We start from the raw sequence: 21,051 nt of genomic DNA on the forward strand, positions 1-21,051 counted from the left end.
AGGCTGCTGGAAACTGATGACACAGAGGAGCCAAAGGGTAAGATGAACTCGTACTTTCACTGCGCTCTGATCCTCTATTGTTCCACACACTGCCTTATCACTAAGCTCATTCAAGTTCTATTACTCAGTGTGAAGGGAATACTGAGCTCATTGCTGATGTCAGATTACCATCCTGATTTATAGACGTTGGCTTTTTAATACTCTTTTATCGAGAAGTGAAGAAAAATACATCTGAAATGTTCTTTGCTCAGTTTGTAGTTGATGTATAATTTTAAAAAGCATTGCTTTATGTTTTCTAAACTGATGTTTTTAAATATAAATAAATAAAATAGAGAAGCTGTTTGTCATTTACTTGATGAGACAGCTAACCAGCTAGCTTTACAAACTAAAGCTGTGTCCAAGCTGTGTAGATAAAACACAGAAACATATCTTACATACAAGTATAGTTACAAGGATTATTATCTGTGTCCACTGTGGAAAAGAAGCTATGGAGAAGTAATTTTTTATCTTCTGTTTACTTATTATTCTCCTCTAAATATTACCAACTGATATAATTGACAATATAAACAAGTTTATTAGCTGATAACCTTTTTTATACTTATATCATCCAGTGGTTTTGTACTTTGAATTATACACTTTATTGTTAGCATTTGGGCTGCTGCCATCTGAAACTGTTGAAACAAGAAGCTTCTATATTAGAATGAGAGGGTGGAGTGCTAAGTCATCAGCTAAATCAGCTAATGCCAGCAAACTTGGTTAGCAAGGAATTCATAAACCATTTATGTGCCTTAGCAGTGCACAGGCACATATACAGTCTTTGCTTTGATGCTAAGTATCAGACTGATAAAATACTATAATATTACTTATTAAAACTGAAGCATAAACCTTTTTAGATGGTCTGTACCAAGCAGCACATTGTTTGTTTCTTTTAAGATGTTTTGTTAAAATGGTACAAAAGGCATCAACAGCATAAACACGGTCTGTAGGTCCAGTTTAGTGACTGTTGTTAGTGGATGTGAAAGAAATACAGAAAGTAGGATGCTAGCCATAAATGTAGTATAAATGCCACATTTTAAACAAAAACACTTTTTTCAAGTCTAGTCAAGTGGCTTTGTTATTTCAAGCATGTGCAGTTGTGCAATACACAGTGAAACGAGACAGCGTTTCTCCAAGACCATGCTGCTACACATAACAGACAATCGAGGCAGGACTACATAAAGTGCAAAGTGTGCAAAAATTGTAAATAACCAGTGCAACACCAGACAGAACAGAATGATACAGACACAAGATAAAGAAATAGAAAAGTGCAAAAATCACAGTGGGTCGTGCAAAAGACAGAAACGTTGTGCAAAAGGTAACATGATGTTTAAAGGTGTGTTTGTATGGCATTGTGCAGATAAGTGCTTGAGGTGTTTTAGTGTGGATGCATGCAACAATCTGTGACCATGCCTTTCTTTGTCCGCTGGTTAGCCCACTTACCCATGTATTTCTCTGCTTACATGTTTGTTGTCCCTTCCGTTTGGTTACCTTGTATTTAGAGATAAGTGTAAGTGCTGGGTTAGACAAAGAAAGTAGAAGGTGAAAGTTTTCAGAATCGTGCGGTGAGCAAAACAGTTACTTTAGTGGTTCACAGCAGAGTAATGTTGTGTAGCATCTTATTGGCACACACAATGATCACGTTTCCTTGTTTTTTTTTTTATGCTTGAATTCTGGATGTTAGCTTTAGATTTAATTAAAAGTTGTTATTTAATCATGAAAATCATATATTAGAGAAGAGAAATGGAGCTAAATATATTCTTGCCATGATTGTTTTCATTTTAACATATAACAAATTTTAACCTGGACTTGCTCAGTGTAAAAGGTGCACTGCAGGCATAAATTATAAATGATAGCACTATTGTGTCCATAGTTTATTTGACTGAGGTGCACACACACACTGGCTATCACTGGTGTTGCTTTTATTCACTGCACCAGCTGTAACTTCTCCCCAGTGAACTCGGTCTGATCTGTAATGAGAGGGTTTGAAATTTAAAACCCAGCATGAGGACAGAAACGAGCTGCAGGCAGTATTCTGCTGACTGTCTCAAACTGCCATATTCTTCAGTATTGAGTCACTTTTCTTTTCTGTCAACACCAACAGGACACTGAATCGTTGTTTCCCAGCTAAATGTACCCCAGCTCGGAAACAACAGGATTACATGACCATTACTTATGTTATTTCAGTTAAACCATGTTATAGCTTTAAACAGCTCATTTCAATGTTGATTTTGGGAACAAAATATTCACAGAATAACATTAAAAAAATGATATGTTGGCAGAAGAGTCGGTTCTCAGGCAGAACACCTCCCGTGTTTACATCAAAGGTTTCTCTGACCTCTCAAGTCAGTAATGCATGTATGCAAACAGCTAGCTGGTTTGAATTTAATACCTAACCAAGATGCAGCAGTGTTGATACCCACATAATTATTAAACTCTACAAAATAGGTGATGCCCACCACAGTAAATACACTCCATTTGATGTTTGCTGATACTGGCTAAACATCACCTCTGCTGCAAGTTTGATTTTACAAATCTGATGTTTTGATGTTCCCTGGTATTGTAGTGTGATTGCTTACACTTGTCAAGCAGAAGGTTGCTGGTTTAATTCCAGACAGTGACAGAAATTTGCTTTGAAGTTGTGTCAGAGAGGCCATCTGGTGTCAAACATCTGTAGCTATGTGCTGTGGCGACCCCCAATAACAAGGGAGCAGCTAAAAGTAGTAGTGCCTGGCTGTTATTTACATTTGACCTGAGCATTTGACCTGGGCATCAACAGTAGAACAAAGATCGCAGTCTTGTAAGAAACTCTACCTGACGAGTCTTTAAACTTCAGTGGAAGTTTTTTTTCCTCTCTCTAGTTTGGATCTTGGATGGGTGATGATGTTAAAGGCTGGACTAAAGTCAAAGCTATAAGAGTACAGTCTGAGTGGAGTCACTAGTCTGCAATGCTTAGCATGATTTAATTCAGATGATGAAACACTATGTTCTCGACAGCAGGGGAGCTCGGAAACATAAATGAAAAGTGGAGCTTTCTTTTTATTTTTTCTTTCATTGGAAACAGTGAGTTTGTCAGAGCCGTGCTGTTATTTTGGCGTAAAAATGTCACATTGTCGGGGCGATAAAAACAGATTTAGAGCGCAGGGATGAATTTAAGTGCGTTGACTTTAGAAGTGTGTGTTGTTTTGGAGTATCGTAAAATTTAATGATTTCCTTTTGTTAAGATTAGAAGATTATATTCTCGGGGCTGTTCTTGATTAGGGAGTTCACATGAGACCAATTCTATTTCTCTCTAACGCATATGCACAGGTAAACGTATTCCTCTCATCAGATGTTGAACTGTTGCATTATTGAAAGACTCGCTGAATTCACTGTGGCGCTCTCCACTGACCTTTCGGGCTCCCCCTAAAGCCAGTGGAGCTCATGAGCTTTTTGACATGAGTAATTGTTTTGACCAAGAGAGAGATTTGTGTGTAGTGCATTAAATTACCTGTTATGTCTACCAAATGCCAAACACACTGTCCTGAATTATTTTCCCTTGCATACACTCCCACTGATCGTTTTTTACTGCACTGGCAGAAAGAAAGACACTTGTGGAGCAATTAATTCTCACTCTTTTATTCGCTGTGCTCATTTTAGTTGATAAAAAGCCTGTGGACTCCAAGAGAAGTGCAATTTCCAGCGTGTCTCTTTTTAAGGTACAGTATTTTGGTTTGCCATTTGTCTCACTTCATGCATTTGTCTGTTTGTATATATTTGCACTTGTTGTGGACACATAAATCTGTTTCTACTGCCTCGTTGTAAGGACCTGGCACCTTTTTAGGGAACCAACATCAAATCCATTCATGAAAATAAAAGGCTATGAGCTTTAGATGACAGATTAGAAATCAAGGTTAGGCAATCAGCTGTTCGTTTAGTGGTAGAACAGTTGCCGTATGTACATATTTTATTTATTTATTTATTTTTTGGGGGGTGCGTTTGTCTTTGGTTTATCCCTTTCAGCCCCCTTGCTGATTTACTCACAGCAGCTTTCCAGTGCAGCTGGTGTGCACTCCAACTCCCCTCTGGAGGTTTGCACCATTAATAACAAATTGAGCCTTTCCATACAGCACGGAGATGTCCTGCACCTGGATGCATGCTTGGCCAAAGTCATGACTTCAGCTCACACAGGCAGTGGAATTTGTGGTGGAAAAATAAAAAGATGCACTCGAACAAAAATGTCGATAATGTCCTCAATCCTATGGGAGAGCTTCACATGTGTTCTTAAAATGAACTGAGTGTTGGTCTTTCCCAGGCTGCTAAGGTTTCAGAAGCGGTTAGGTTTCATGATGTTTGATGTAAATAGCTGTTCTAACTGGGCCTGCAAACTAGGGACGGTGCCAAGACTGGCCAAGTGAACCCAGATGGCAGCAAATTGCTTGAACCAAAAAATTGCTGGGAAAGTAGCCTCTCTTTGGGAGCCCAACTGAAAATCGCAGTACACCCTCACCCCCACCTCCATCCGTTCTTCTGACCTAGATCTGTTATTTTAAGATGCCTCACTCGACTGTCAGCAGCAGTGACAGATGCCCATTTTCTGTCTTCACGTTTCCCTTATCACTCATTTCTCCTCCTGTTGAAAAAAGCAGGTGAATCAGTGTCTCCATCAGAAGAGACAGAGTAGGAGTGAGGTTACAGCATGTCTTCCAGCTCGGATGGAAGCAATAAAACAGAGATTCAGCTCATTTATACTTAGAATTTCCTGACTGAATTTCCTGAATGTATAAAAATCTGTTCTGCAGAAGGCAGCACATCCTCCCCGGTGGAAAAATGTGTTCCTTCTTTGTAATCAGTGAGCATCGCCTAGGTTGTAAGGAGCCTCTAATTCTCTAATTCGATGGAGTTTAATTTCCTCACTGCTGGAGATCCACTTATCTTCACCAGGTCACCTCAGGGCTCAGTAAAGTGTTTACTGACAAAGGTCCCACACAGCTGCAGTGTGCAGGTTTTAAAGAAAAAACAAATCTGGCGATTAGACAGAAATATAAAGGAAGACATGTAAATCCTTTCACTTTTGCTTTTGATGAGTAAATTGATGCTATTATGTTACAACACAAGATATACAACCTGTTAGTTTACGAGCTTGGGTGAACAGTTACCATAGTTCAGTCTAAAGGTAGTCATACTTTCTTAATGCTGTTTTATTAGCATTTAAAATAAGCACACGAGCAGAATTGTAAACGACCTGGCAGGAAACAACAAAAACAAGAAACCTGCCTCAACGGTTCCCTTGCATTAACATGAAAAATATAGCGCAGCTAATCCCTTTCTAATTCTTACACTGCACGTACACAGGGTGGATGAATATGTCATACCTGCTCTTTGACATCACATACTTCCTTTTATCTTTTTTTCCTGGAACACCCTGCTTGCGTTGCAGGGGTTAACTGCTTTTCTCAAGTAGAGGGAGGTGGAGCCACATTCATTTATTTACTTCCCATATCAAGAAATCCTCTACAGCTGCCGTAGGACTTCAGAAGTATGTGTTAAAAACTTAAACCTAGCCTTTAAGATACTACTCCCTCCATTTTTTCTTTACCTGTAGGAGGTGGAGGGGATGGAAGATGGAAGCAGCGGCCGACAAGTTGATGTTAAAGGAAAGCATCAGGTAATCGACAGTGAGGAAAAGGAAACCTCTACGAGGTAAGCAATTCCAGCCAGGTCGAATGCTTTTATTAGATGAACTATATTAACTGTTTAAATGCTGTAGTGTCTTTTTTGTGGGCTGTGATACATTATACAGCACAACATTAATAGTTAGATATACCTTGAAACGCGGTGACATGCAGGGCGAGCAGACTGAATGGAGCACAGAGGTAATTACAGGCTGTCTAATGTTGTAAACAGCTGCAGAGATAAACCAGATAAACCTGCAGGGCTTGCCTTTAATACTGCTCTGTCTTGCACGCACGCTTGTGCACATGCATCAACACACAAGCACTCAGGTGTCAGTGGTAGCCACAGTGATTCAAACCAGATTGAAGTTAATAGCTGCTGCAGTGAGAGCCACACTGTACTTAGCACTGTAACCACTGTGTGGATCAGTTTAAGGTATAACTGAAACCATTCCTGGTCCTTCTGGTCCATGTGGAGTTTGAATGAATCCCACAAACTGTCCTCAGCTTCCCCCCAAGGAATTCAGGAATTGTTCCAGTGTGTATGTGTGTGCATCACCATTTCCAACTAAACCTCATCACTGCCTGCAACATGTATAGTGAATAATGGTTAGATTCTTATGTACACCTGCATCTATATTTTTATTCTTCTTGAGTAGCTTCGCGTGATTCAGATGATTTCAGGATATTTTTCTCTTATACTGGACCTTGGTGTTGCCCCTCAGATTAGCTGCTGTCTGAAGCAAGTCGATTTAGGTCCTCATCTCTTTTCTGATTGGCTGCCCCTCACAAATAAAAGGTTTGAACAGTCCGGGGGCAAGCCTCCTGTGCTAACATATCTTCTGTATGTAATCTCATATCTTCTGTATACATTATACTCATACATGCACATATTAAACATGGCTAAAGTTTCAAAGACATCAGACTACTGTTTCAAGAGCTTCTGAAGTTATAAATCAATAAAATACAAACAGTGAGAGTATCATCAGCTCCTTTTTATTACTGTGGATTCACCATGTAAGCTGTCACAGTGGCAGCCTTATGTTATAGTAAGCATAAAGTCATATCAGTGCTGCCAGTTTAATCCAGCAACTTGATATAATGTTTAATTTTGTTCTAAGGTCTTTGTGATTTCTGTTTTTTCCTGATATATTATAGGCTCCATAAACCTGATCCAGGCAAAGTCATGGAAGAGAAGGAGTCCGCAGACGAACCTTCGTGGAAACAGCAACATGACGACACTGCCACTACAGAGGAAAAGGTCAGTTTACCTAAATGAAAAATAATGCACTCATAAAACTGTGAAGGTATATAAAAATAAGAAGTGATTCTCATGAGTCAATAGGCAAACCTATAAAAAGCGAAAATCTGTGAATTCTTTTCTGAAATGTCCTATTTCTAGACATCTGCTATTTCTAGTTCCAAAACTCTTTACTTGGTTTTGTTTTGTTTTTTCCTCGTCTGGTTTAGTTTAGTTTAGTTTTTTTTTTGTAAACTTGATTTATAACTCCCTCATCTGGACAAAATATTATAACGTGACCCAAGCAGATTCTCGAAAGTAATCAGATGAAGTACACACACATACTTCTTTGCGTAAATGCCCACACACGTATCGAACTCTGGAGTTCATTAAAGGAGACCACGGAGTTAGCACTGGACTTTACTCTTACACCCAGCTGGCTTTGCAGTCTTACTTCTTTGTGTGTCTCTTCCTAAATCAGCACCCTCTCATCACCTTTGACCTCTTAGCGTCTGCTGTCACAGCTGCTTTTGCTAAGTTATAGCATATTAAAGACATGATCATGCCTCCTCTTTTTGCAGGGAAGAAATTCATGGTCTGGCCTTGGAATTTCTAATATTTTCAAAAAGCTTTGCTTTCTGACACCGGTTTCTCTATCTGAATTTTTTCCTTATATTGCAAAAGACAAAAAAGTCTTTCAGATTTGTGGACAATATCTGTATTTGATATGTTGACATTCTTAGAGGGGGGGGGAAAAGTGAGGCTAAGTCATCAACATATTTAATGTGACTCACTAACCTTAACGTGGGAGTAGGTCACTGAAAGCAGTGAGTAAGCACTTGAATTTGTCCTTGTGTTGATTGTATTAGGTTGTACAAATATGGAGAAGAGAGGGAGAAAGAAAAATTGATTTTCACTCTAAATGCCAAAAAACTGAGAAAGCTGTTAGATTTAAAAGTTGTATTGCAGGGTTTCTTTTCATATTATAATGGCTGCTAATTAAAAAAAAAAAAAAAAAAAACCTGTGTTGTTTCCCCTCTACAGTCTTCCAGTCTCCACTCTGACAGAGCTCTCCCACTCAGCAGAAACAGAGACGCCTCTCCCCCTCCCAGTCCTCCCTGCCAGTCTGCCGCTGTGCTGAAGCGCCAAGACTCGGGGCCTCAAGGCATCAAGGGAATCCTAAAGAAAAGCCGCTCTACTAGTGTGGAGTCAGACCACAGCGATGGCTCCATGCCTGACCGTTTTCCAGCACAACAAAGTAGTGTCACCCTAAGCCACCCTCAGAGTGAAGACAACAAGGAGGAGGTGGAGGTAGAAGAAGAAGAAGAAGAAGAGCGGGAAGAGGTGGAGCAGCAGGAGGAGGAGGAAGAAGAGATGGAAGAAGAGGTTAATGGGGAAAATGGCAAAGAGGATGAGTCATTAACAGATGAGATCCCAGACGGAGGGTGCATCAGTATCAACAGATATCAGAGGGGGAGCAGCAGCAGTAGCGGTGGAGGGAGCTATGAGGAGATGCGGAGTCCCTCCCCTGATGAGAGCCTGGAGAAGTCCTCCACAATGTCAGAAGATGTCGAGGAGCTCGAGAGCAGTTTGGATGGAAGTCAGAGCTCGTCATTCAAACAAAGGTCAGCATGTGGACAAACATAATCAGACACTCAGGTTGAGACAAAAAAATCGATATCGTGCATAAGAAGGAGATTTAAACTTCTTTAAAATTACTGAAAGGTTCAGACTTTTAAAGAGAAGCAAAAAGGATTCATGTGTCTTGTTTTCTTTTTAGATTGGCTGAGCTTGGTAGAGAAGGTGAGAAGGACACACCGAAGAAGGCGAGGCAATCTCAGGTGATCCAGACGTCACTGGCTGACCGCTTCAACCAGCTCCAAGATGCTGAAGGTGCCTGGAAGAAAAAGGTGAGTTTTCACTTACTGAACAAATATGTGATTGCTGGTCGCAAACTTGTTCACTTTGTAAAATTGCACCTCTACAAAACTTTATATTGGTCATTTTTGCTGGAGGCTATTGTGTTGGCAGGGTTGCAGGGCTTTTTCTTCACTGGGAAAAGGGTGGTAATGAGCAAAAAACAGCCATATGTTGCAGATTACCATCAGTTTTGTGTAAAGGCAAAGAAAAGACTTGGCTGCGGACACATTTATTCCTTTGCTGAATCAGCTTGTTTGCCTGAATTGCTGCCAAAGAGGTGTGAGGTCAGGAGGGCTTGGCGGTGCAGCGGATATAGGAGTGGCGATGCTAAAGCCAGATATCCAGGGCTTAGCTAGCCTGCCAGAGAGAATGAAGGACCCTTGTAAAAATAAAATCCTACACCATGACCAAACACCTGCAAGCCTTCCAAGCTTATGCTTCCTTCCTTTGTTGGCTTTTGCACTCTCCTTTCTTCTTGACTTCACTAAGTTAAAACAATAATTTCTTCCACAGGGTTAGCTTTTTTGTTCTTAACAGACTTTCATTTCTCAGAAATATATATAAACATCCAGATCATACGGTTTTGCACAGGTCAGTGTAAACGGTCTAGTAGATACATGCTAAAGCAACTGTCGTACTTGGCGGTGATGCAAGTTTATGCAGGTTTCTACACGCTCTTCTTTTCTACAAAAACATGACCACCCACACAAAGCAAGTATTCAAGTGGAAACACAAGACTACACCATACAAAAAACAGTCCACTGAAAGTGCTTGTACTGGATGGTACTGCACAAGTGAAAAAAGTCCAGTGTGTTCTGCATGGACATCCCCAAAACGGTTAAATGGACTCTTAAGATTGAAATGATGTCATATTTATTTATATTTTTTTATTTTTTTTATTTTTGGCTGGGTGTCTGTCAAGATCAGTGATTTTTCTCGGGGGATTACTGGTTTGGGTTCATCCAAATATGAGCTAACGTTAGAAAAAATGCAGGTCTGGAAAAAGCCACTTTATGAGTGAGTGCAAGCAGCCAAAATTTGAGCAAATCCCCAAATACTGAAGCATGATGTCATTTCATATTTGTGTGGTCTTTATTCGTTCTGATAAATCCATGCTAAAGCCATAAAAAAATTTTTTAGTGTATTTCCAGTGATGGCACGAAAACTGCATCCTCAACACTCGCACGCATGAACGGGTGCCAAGCTGGTGTCTGAAATGTCTCTGGATCACTTCCTTTACTTCTGTCTGAGGCTTGTGAATTGGAACCTACTGTTTATTGTGGCTGCTACTGTAGAGGTCTGGGAAACCAACTTATGTCACGGATGCAGCTAATACAGGGTTTGACTAAATTACCGGCATTAGTGCCATGTCTGCATTAGCCATGGGGCATTTACTTCCATGTGGAACATTTCTCTCTCATGTGGAAAAGCCATTGGTTTTCATTAGAGCCAGACAAATATTACCAACTGATATTGGCCTATTGCAGATATATCTACGCTGGGGTATGAGTTGTCTGAAATGTAGCAGATGCACATGTAGTTGTCAGACACTCCATTAGTTATACCTTGCCTGTACTGAGTTGGACGCACTTCAGAACTGCGTTAATTCTTCTTGGGATTAATTCAAGAAGATGCTTCAAAATTCCTCTGGGATTTTCATTCTTGGCATCACATATTTGCTGCAAGTTCATCGCATCCATGATGCAAATCTCATGTTACATTACATCCCTAAGGTACTCTATCAGTTTGCGATCTGTTGACTTCATACCATTGCTCCACCAGCTCCACCCTGAACCTTTGAGCCAGGATGGATTCATGTTTCCATGGTTTTTACACCGTATTCTGACCCTACCGTCTGAATGTCAGAGTAGAAATTGAAACTCATGAGACCAAGCATCTAGTGTCCAGTATTGGTGAGTCCCTCTGAATGTAGCCTCAGTTTCCTTTTCCTCACTAACAGATGCCAACAACAGAGAACCCCTCCCAGTATGGTCTTCTGCTGCTGTAGCCCATCTGTTTCAAGGTGTGATGTGTTGTATGTTTAGAGATGCGCTTCTGCATCCTATAACGTGGTTATTTTAGAAACTATCAGCTCAGAGCAGTCTGACAATTCACCTCTGACCTCTGACATAAACAAAGCATTTTCACAGAGAACTGCCACTAACTGGATATTTTTTCCTTTTACATGTCATTCCCTGAGCCTTGAGATGACGGTTTGGGAAAATCCCAGCAAATCCCTGTCTGGCACCAACAACCATGCTTTGTCCAGATTCACTTAAATCACCTTTCTTCCCCCTTCTGATACTCAGTTTAAACTTACACACGTCATCTTAAGCATGTATGCATATATAAATGAATTGAGTTGCTGCCATGTGATTGGCTGGTTATTTACATGAACAAGCAGTTGAACATATGTATCTAATAAAGTGTCTAGTGATTCAATTTCAGACAGAGGAAAGCTCTGAGTAAATGGACATGTGCGTTCACATAGTTTGTCCAGAGAATCCTGTCTAATAGATCTGTTTTTTCTCACAGCCTCAAAAATCCAGAATCAGTCAGACTCGACTTTTCATGTTAAACATTTTCTCTTATCTCATTCACTGCCAAGTTATTTCAGATGTTTTTACTCTTCGGTCACTATGTGGAAGACCAGAAAATGTAACACGCATGGTACGGGCCATGATCGGCTCCAGATGTTTCCTGTTAAGCCTGCTAAGCTGATCTGTACACTGTGGTGCTGTAAAGTGATGCTTTGTTGTAAATTTAATTTAAAGAGGGTCTATTGTGCCTGTTAGTCATAAATTGCAATGAGTGATGGCTACACGTTTCGAGCTAATGGTTAATAACATTAAAAACCAAGCTGTTTTAGGTGTCCTTTACAAAAACATACTGACTCTTGAAGATTGTTTAAAATTGTTTGCTGTAAAATCCTTGAAGGCTTGCTAAGTTTTTGGGTTTCATGTTTCAGAGATGACTTAACAAAGAACAGTCTGGCATCCCTCCACAAGCTAACACACTGACAACGCAGGCCCCACACAGAAAACTAAGTGCATTAACTAGTCATTAGACTTATGTGTGTTGTTCCCAGAAAGTCTATTAGAGAGTCTATTAGCGATCGACAGAGACTCATATGTGCTGTCTCTTAATGCGGCTTTTAAAACAGTCTCAGCTTCACCCACTTTATGCTATATAAATAATCCTTGTCTTTACTGTTGCCCTTCTTCTTTTCTAATTTTTCTTCTGTTATATTTTTCCTTCCTTCTTCTCCTCTTATATTTTCCCTCCCCTAGTTTCCTCTGTCTTGCTGTGTTCCTATGGCCTCTGTCCTCACATGCAGACTCTTCCCCTTTCTTTGACTTTGGCATCTACCTGTCATCCTTTTCCCCACCCCTTCAGGTGAGTATGTGTGTGTGTGTGTGTGTGCGCGCGCGCGCACATACATACAATGCATGGACTTAACTGCTTAACATTCGCTCGTATTTCTCAACTTGTGTCCCGGACAGCCTCTCGCCCTCATCGAGTCCCACTGAGAACTCAGAGCTGTCGACACACTTTCTTTCGCTACATGAATGCGGTCTGCTGAACTACAGGTGGTCGATATCTGTGTTAGTGGTTCGCCCAAAAAGCTGCCCACACTGTACGATAAAGCGGGGGTGGAAAAGTGGTTTCCTGTGGGGCTTTGAGGTCTTTTCCTCTCCTCCACTCTCTCCGGGGTCCTGTCAGGCCAAGGTATTTCCCTTTTCTGATTGACTCCAGAGGAGCGTGCTAGCTTGAGGGGCTATCGCAATGTGCAAGTGTGTGAGAGTTGTTCCAAGACTTTGTGATTAGGGAGATATTGTTTGTATTATAGCAGGCATGAAATATAATATGGAAAGGGTTGAAGTTGTAGTTTTTGACTGCAAGAAGCAGACTTTACTTAGTCCTGTAGTCCAAAAGTGTGTTATTGGTATGCAGAAATGTTTATTCGGGCTTTCTGGCTCTTGAAGTGATTTTAAGAAAAACACAGAGCGCCTTGTAGAGTAACTCTCACCCTTTAGTGTGTGAGATGAGCAAAAGAGCAGGAATGTTTTAGAGGGATTTGTCTGTTAGAGTAGAAAAGCTCTTTATTAGCCTATCCATGTGTCTGTGCATTCCAGCATGGTTCAGTCTTAATTCTTTGAGCTTTTGTCTCATGTAAGGCAAATATTTGAGCACATATGGCAGCACATTCGATATGAAAGCACAAAATAAAGTTCAGGTTGAAATGGCGAGACACGGAAGGAGAGAGAGAACGTGCGATTTGATTTGGTGGATAATTGTTTGAGCATGTCAGGATGCTTTTTTTCCCCCTTCGTTTTTCCATTTTCTCATACACAGTAAAAAATGCACATTTATTATATTTCAGTGTGCTAAATATAGCAGAGGCCAAAGATATGTTTTATCTCTAATACTGTTAAATATGAGACTGGATGTGCTCTATAGATGTGCGATTTATTGGCTGATCAAAAATGATTTTCTTGATTCACAAAAGGATTATTTTTTTCCTACTAAGTGATGTCTGAAGGTAATGAGATGATGCCCGATGGACTGTTTTTGGAGTGTGCTGATCTGACCTTTGGTCTCCAACTTTGTGCCTGTTGGAGCGTCAACAAAAGTCTGTTATCTCATATGAAACACTGAACAGGACCCCGCTGTCTTATCTACATGGGAGAGAAGCTGTAAATCCAAGTATTTAAAAAAAAAAATGGAGGATTAACTGGATGAATGCACTTTCTGGATCTCTGATTTCTGTTTTATGTTACCTAAAAATATAATTGTCTCCTAACTGACTGGCTTGACGTGGTGTTTGAGTGTAAACCTGCCCTCACAGAGATTTGTGTCTGCATACGTTTTCTTTTAACTGTGCTTAGCATTTTGCAACAACAACTGTAGAGAGACCTAATGGTACATTTATAATAAGGTTTAAATTGCTATTAGACGTTTACTCATGGATGCCATGAAGGAGAATATGAGTTGGTGTGATTAGGGAGAATGCAAGGGATAGGAACAGATGGAGGAAGATCATCTGCTTTGGCGAAACAGCTGAAAGAAGAAGATGGTAGTTTTTTCAAATTTTTTTGCCAAATGATTTCGTGTCACTTCAGTGTGAGAAAAATAATGAAAACAACAATAAACTGCACCGACAGCTTCTTTTGAACCTCTGTTAATCCCAAATTTAGCTAAATATGTTTTTCTCTTTAAAGCTGCCTCTAGCATCTGTAAGAGTTTAAGGTTTCTGAGCTTACAGTTATAGAGTGAGAGTCAACAGATCACACAGATCGTTACTCATCTGCCGAGAACATTTCAGCTGTTTGGTGTGGGGAATCCCAAACATTTGTTTGTCATTTAGCCAGTTTAGCTTTCATCCTGCGCTGCTTAAATGCCGTACGTACAGCTTGCATGCATAAATAAATGTAAAATCTAATCGTGTGACATTTTTTATGACCTTTCATGCTTGGTTAGCAGTTAATTCTGTTATTTCTTTTTTAAATCTGTGCAGTCACTGACTAAGCTGTGTGTAATCAACTGCAAAAAAAGGCACACATTGCGCACGGTGTGAATTACTAATTAGACAGCAAAGGGAAAAATGTGACAGAAACAACCTAAATATTTCAGACTGGAAAATCATTAATTACCACAACACAGTTCCTGGGCTGTAGGGAGGCCAGTAAAATACTGCTGATTCCCTTTTAATGGTCGAGTTCAGGTGCAAAAATGGCAGCAGGAGTAAATCACAGAAGGAACGGTGTGCTGAATAATGGGTGAGAGATGGATTTGAAAAAAGAAAAAAAGGTCTTGGTTTTTATTGCCAGTATTAAATTTTCCTAACTCGCTGACAGACTAATATTTGCCTGTATGAGTGTTTCACTCTCCTTCCTTCACCCTCATCAGAGTCTCTGTTTTCCTGATGCAACACTTTTTCCTCTCTCATAGTTACTGCAAGTTTTCATGTGTGTCTGCTCTTGTGTACACAGTTTATCAGAGTGTAAGCCTTAACAGATTTGCATTCAAACACACAGACACACAAACAAACACAAAGCTGAAAGCGTTTGAATGTTTCAACAGAAATCCAATGTAGATGTGGAGCCCAAAATGTCGCTGGCAGACAGGATGAAAATTCTCAAGGAGAAGGAGGAGCAGTGGAAGAGCAAAGGCAAAGGAGCGGCCAACGACTCAAACCAGTTCACTGTGGCTGGACGCATGGCCAAGAAAGGTGAAACTATACTCTGGGCTTTAGTTGGCCTGAATAAGCTCATTGTTTTCCACTGACAACAATCCTAATAACTGCAGCCCTTATAACATTATACACAGAAATCCAACCCTCCCAACAGACGCAGACGACCTATATTTGATTACACAAAGCATACTACTTTGAATAGGACGTTTCCAAGCCATCGGGTTGAATGCACTCGTTGTAAAGTAGATACAAATATCTCTGTAGTCCAGACAGTCACAAAAAACCAAACATTTGAATTTAAAGACCAAAAAACAAACAAATAACCAATACTGAAACTTTTTATTTTATTTGCAAGGTCTTGTGTCAGGAATAGAAGAGTCGCCCATTCGAGCTCTGAAGAAGGCTAATGCAACACCCGTCAAACCTCTTGAAGGTCTGTAAATCTTTCTAATACCTCACTGAAAGGTCTTTTAAAAAATATATTCATGATTAAATATGGCTCAAAGTGCCACTTAATTACAGATGAAAAAGATAGTTGGAAAATCCACTGAAAAGTAAATGAGTTTTTCTCTGCTGTACAGAAATCTCCACTCGATCTGATGTCAAGGTGGAAGGAGATAAACGGCTCGACAAGCTGGAATCCTTCCTAGACAAGCTCCACAATAAAGGTACACTTTCTCTGCTTCTGATTATTGTACACAGTATTGAATTTGATGATGTATTGCACAATCGTATAATTTCATACAGGTCTGTATGAAAATGTCTGTGATTCCTTAACAGTTAATGCAAAACTGTAGTTAAACCCACTGAAATAAAGCTTAAAGTCTGCATTTCAATCACATCTTGAATGTTTGATTTAAAATCCTCTGCTGATTGTTTGCTGAGGCAAAACTACAAAAATTGTGTCTTTGCCAAAAAACAAACAAACATGATTTTGACCACTTCAACATGTGGAGGCAACAGACAGGAACATATTTTTAAGCGTTTAAGAATCACACAGCGCAACTGCCAACACAAATGTTTGGGCCACCATGTGGATTAGTTGAAACGATGAGATTGGCAGAACATTTGTTTTTCAGATTAAATTAAGCTTTTGGAGCTTTTTTTTTTTTTTTTTTTTTTACTTTAAGGAATTTTAAACAAATAAAAAATAAGCAAAAATAAATAAATGCACAAGTAAAATTGCAGAATTGTTATTTTTCCTTCTATTCATTTATTTTTTGTCCTGTTAATTATTTTTTTAAGTAAATCTTTATTGTGCAGTTTAGTAAGCTCTTCTCTGTTTCATCCTATTAATATAATACACACTAATTTAATAACATTAAAAAAAGATGTTGACTTTCAATTAGTGTAAGCATTTGAGCTATAGACATCACAGGACATCCATCACCACACGTGACCTTTGACCTGTAAAATGCCAGAAATGTTATGCACAAAAAGTCCTTGTAGCACTTCCTTTTCCATCTTTTCTTCTTGCCGATGTTATGGCTGGTGGGCGCAGGCGTGAGCAAAAGCAAGACATCCACCATCGAGGTGACAGCAGAGATGGAGAAAGAAGTGATGAAGCTGGACGACGAAGAGACGTTCGGCAACTTCTACAGATCCGTCTCGCCCTCAGCAATCCAGGACACCGGCGTGGTGGTGACTGAGGAAGACCTAAGCCAGATCCCGACCGAGTCGCCAAAGTAAGTTTGTAATAAACATAAATGGGGTTTTTTGTCCTTTGTTTTTTAGTATTATAATATTTTTAAGTTCCTAAACTTTGTCATCAGGCTCACTTCAGCAGTAGCAGAGCACAAGCGAGCGGTGCGACCAGCCAGAAGGAACCAAGGCTCCAGGAACCCTCTGCGAGCTTTAGCTGCCCGCAATGACATCAGGCAGGTCTACACCGAGCAGAGGCTTAACGTAGCCACAGTGGAGACCAAGAGGATCCAAGTGGAGAGGAGTAAGTGCTCAAACTTTCCTACTGTAGCAGTGCTTACAGTATATTCTCACCCAGGATAGCCAGAAAGTCTTGGATAGCTTTAAAGGAGCACAAAAAAGGTTATTTCTAAAAAAGAAAAAAAATCACATTAAAGTCAGTGAATTATTTTATACAGGAAATATGTCTGGAGAGTGAATTTCTTGTTTATGTTGTGAATCAGCCGTAACATAAACACACTGTATGTAAGAAGAAAATATGAAAATGATGTTCAGGTAAAGCTGTGGGGCTGTTGCCAGCCGGTTATTGCATAATCATATTAGTGTGATGTTTGCTTGAACAAGTATTCTACTCTGCTGGCTGACCACAGTGACGTCTTCACAGTTTACAAAAGAGGAAGTGAGCACCACAGCTACGTGTGCTGTGTGCTAGCATAGCACACATGGAAGAAATAATTAAAGTGTGTCTCGTCTCTTTGTTTATGAAGAATTAGAAAAAGGAACAGAAAATCATCAAAACCTCAAAACAATTTAATATTTCAAGAGCTGATGTGTAACTGAGTCCCTGTTCTTGTTTTCTCACCTGTCCAGTGGCAAAACACTCCAACCTGGCTGACGTTGCCTTGGCCGGTCTGGCCAGCAAGGAAAACTTTCGCAAGGTGAACCTGCGAAGTGTGAAGTCCACTGATGTTGTGACCAATAACAGTGCAGTTCCTTTCAATAAGCTCATGCTTATCCGCATCAAAGGTGAGGAAACACGAGGGGATTAACTCTTTCTATGATTACGTGTTGAATATTGAAGCGATCAAAGGTTCAGTAAAATGTTTCTCGTTTCATTTCTTAAAATATTTGGTAAATCAACTTCTTTTTTTCCACAGTTTAAATCCTTTTAATGTTTCAAATAAGTAAAAGGTCTTTTTTTGTTACTTTGTGAAGGGCGGAGGCACGTCCAGGTTCGGTTGGTGGAGCCCACAGCTCAGTCTCTGAACAGTGGTGACTGCTTTCTTCTGATAACACCAAAGCACTGCTACATGTGGAGTGGAGAGTTCGCCAATGTCATTGAGAAAGCAAAGGTAGTGAACCTCACACACTGAATCAGCACCCTGATGACCACATTTGAAAAAACAGAGATTCAGAGCAGATAATGTTGTGCATTGACGGGCTGTTTCCATCATGAACTGCAGGATCAAGTTTGATGTTTGATATATTCAGAGTTTAAACAAACTGATTATAAAAGGCTTTAACTGTACCTACCAAAGGGACACTGTCCTGTGGGAGGTGATCTCTGCTGCTCTCGTATTTATTGCACTGTGTAATGTATGAAAGCTTGTTTCTGCCACTGAAATAAAAAAAGGTTGTCAGACGTTCATGTTATGTGAACTTTTTCAGTTATTATATGTCAGTAACTTCATGTGAAAAGTGAGTTTTAACAAATTTCTCTCTGAAGATCCTGAGGTCTCAACCAAAAATCTTAAAATCCATAAAACCAAAATAAGGTTTCTGACATAAAGACGTCTTTACACTGTTTGATCTGTGACTCAAACAATCATCACACTAAAGAGATGCAACAGAGAACCACTTAGGTTTTAGGAGTTCAACCTAAAACATGTCTGTTTCCAAATGTAAAATATTGAACATAAAAACATAAAATATATAAACAGGGTTACGTTGAACCCTCAAACATATACAGGTAAGTAGACAATGGTGTTTGTGTTTATATCAGCTGAATTTCATCAGTAGATCAAAGGCTGTGCCTGAGCTGGAGAGCTGACACTACAGGGTGACGGATTCTTGTGGTTACCAAACAGAATTGCTGAATTAATAAGACCCAACCTGGCTGAGACACGTTCAGATGATTCCTCCACCTCTATTTCATCATTTATTTTCTCACTACTGGGAATACTTGATTTGGTTGGGTGAGGGCCCTGTCTGAGTAGGGCCTGCAGGATGTGGGACAGCCACAAGTGTTGCCTGTGCTATTCTTACACAAGTTAGCATAGTGTAACTGCTTTGTGTTCTCATTTTCACAAAGTCCGATCACTACAGATGGATTAAATGAGCTAATATGTGTCTCCTCTTACACATTTAGAAAAAATGTGACTGCTGTGTATTTGCTGTAACGTGTGCTTTGTGTGGACAGGCGTCGGAGATGGCGGCGTTCGTTCAGGCTAAGAGGGACCTCGGCTGTAAGGCCCCTCAGGTGACGGTGCTGGAGGAGGGCATCAACACTGAGAGCAGATGGGCCAAAGAGTTCTGGACACTGCTGGGTGGAAAGACCAAATACAGAGGTAGGTGCACACATTTTCATAAGTAAACACAAACACTCTGACCTCTGTATCTCTAATAATACTGACTAGTACCAGTAGATATTCTGTCAAACTCTCCTTAGAGCACTTCTCTTATCCTCTTGAAGGATTATCTGTCTAACCACTGAGCCCCCACACCACCGCACACATGTGCTTACCCTGTTTTTGATTGTAGGGGCGGGAGAGCCAGAGGAGGATGAGCTGTACGAGAGTGGCGTGGTGGACTCTAATGGCGTGTACAGACTCCAGGGAGACAAGCTGGTGCCTCACGAAGACGCCTGGGCCTCTATCCCAAGTGTGTCCTTGCTCGACTCTAAAGAGGTGATGTCACTCATATGTCTGGGAAGTTCTGATAAGTGGAATAGAAACTCAGTCCATTTCATTCTCCTACAAGCCTTTAAGTCTTTAAAAGCTTACAGGAAGCTGAAGATCTTTAGGACGCGTCCATAAAAGTCAAGACAGAGATTTCAGTAAACACTTAACCAACGTCTCTCTCTCCTCCTCCTTCCTCTTGCTGCTGTTGTCTCACACCAGGTGTTGGTGTTTGATTTTGGCAGCGAAGTGTACGTGTGGCACGGGAAAGATGTGCCCTTGAGCGACAGAAAAGTGGCCGTCAAACTAGGCAAACAGCTCTACAGCGGCAGCTACGATTACAGCCACTGCAGAGTCAACCCGCTGGATGCTTCCTGCACAGACCAGGACACGCCTAAGTGAGTGTGACATGTTAATCCTGTATTCTGTCCTCTGTGGGGTGCTTTTTAAATGCGTGATGTGGTCATCTCACATTTAAAGCAGCTATAAATGGTTTAAGAAGTTTGGAGCTTCAGCACACACGTAGTTTAAAGAACAGCTTTATTGTTTGGTTAAGTAATAAAGCTGTTCTTTAAACTGCATGCGCTGCTGGAGCTTGAACCTCTTCAGACTCTTGCTCTTCTCTATGCACTTTGGAAGAAGGTGAAGTTGTGCCAGAAACCTCTATTGTCTGTTCAAGCTGAGAGCTATGTTCGATTTTTAGTTATATTGCAGCCCCTAGTGGTCTCACTGTGCATGTACAGCCACACAGAGAAGAAAAATACTAAAGGTAACTTTCATGTGTGTGACATGTAGGAAAGGGGAAGGTCGTCCAAGCTGGGCTCTGTTTGGTCGTTTGTCAGAGCACAATGAGACGTCCTTGTTCAGAGAGAAGTTCCTGGACTGGGCTGAGAGGAAGAAAGAGGAAGCGGCTCAAGCTGAGGAAGTTAAGGTAGAGGAGATTTGTTTTGTTTGTTTGGGTTTGGTTTTTTTTTTTTTTTTTAAAGTAACAAATTTAAAGCTAATTAAAAGTGTCCTGGTTTGCTCAGAGCCCGGTCCACTCCACTGTGCGCTCCCCACTTGACTTGGAGCTCCACCCATGTGACGCTAAAGATCTGCTGAACAATGAGCCGGAGCCGGTGAAGACCATTCTGGAGGGGATCAATGTCCAGCGGGGTCACGGCCTGGTGAGGACGGAGGATGGGAGGCAGGCAGAGTTGGCAACCGTGGCCGTAGAGGCGTGGCACATAAGAGAGCACGGAGAGGAGGAAGTGCCTGAGGAAAGCCTGGGCCAGCTGCATGAGGGCGACGCCTACATCATCCGCTGGAAGTACTCTGTCACCACGCTCGGTGAGTCACATTTTGGCACAGCCTCAGAATAAATAGTGGAAGAAGATGCGTGTGGGGAGCAAGAATAATAATAATAAATTTGTGTTTGTGTGGCTTCACTTGCTTGCCATGTTGGCACACATTCATCAGAACAGCATG

General features: G+C 40.7%; 1 protein-coding gene across 4 annotated transcripts in view; it reads left to right on the forward strand.

Annotated features, from left to right (window-relative positions):
* svild (supervillin d) overlaps window positions 1-21,051 on the forward strand; it is a 50,018-nt gene that overhangs the window by 25,603 nt on the left and 3,364 nt on the right. For all 4 annotated transcript variants that reach the window (XM_085170283.1, XM_085170284.1, XM_085170282.1 and 1 more), the window contains 18 exons: window positions 3-37; window positions 3,676-3,734; window positions 5,621-5,718; window positions 6,849-6,951; window positions 7,975-8,555; window positions 8,711-8,840; window positions 14,935-15,082; window positions 15,402-15,479; window positions 15,628-15,714; window positions 16,548-16,731; window positions 16,819-16,991; window positions 17,558-17,713; window positions 17,903-18,039; window positions 19,107-19,254; window positions 19,448-19,593; window positions 19,807-19,982; window positions 20,380-20,515; window positions 20,613-20,913. In XM_085170283.1, coding sequence (XP_085026409.1) covers window positions 3-37; window positions 3,676-3,734; window positions 5,621-5,718; window positions 6,849-6,951; window positions 7,975-8,555; window positions 8,711-8,840; window positions 14,935-15,082; window positions 15,402-15,479; window positions 15,628-15,714; window positions 16,548-16,731; window positions 16,819-16,991; window positions 17,558-17,713; window positions 17,903-18,039; window positions 19,107-19,254; window positions 19,448-19,593; window positions 19,807-19,982; window positions 20,380-20,515; window positions 20,613-20,913 — 2,876 coding nt within the window. The remainder of the gene's footprint in view (window positions 1-2; window positions 38-3,675; window positions 3,735-5,620; window positions 5,719-6,848; window positions 6,952-7,974; window positions 8,556-8,710; window positions 8,841-14,934; window positions 15,083-15,401; window positions 15,480-15,627; window positions 15,715-16,547; window positions 16,732-16,818; window positions 16,992-17,557; window positions 17,714-17,902; window positions 18,040-19,106; window positions 19,255-19,447; window positions 19,594-19,806; window positions 19,983-20,379; window positions 20,516-20,612; window positions 20,914-21,051) is intronic.

The sequence above is a fragment of the Neolamprologus multifasciatus genome, chromosome 8 (assembly GCF_963576455.1).
Source record: "Neolamprologus multifasciatus chromosome 8, fNeoMul1.2, whole genome shotgun sequence".
NCBI lineage: Eukaryota > Metazoa > Chordata > Actinopteri > Cichliformes > Cichlidae > Neolamprologus > Neolamprologus multifasciatus.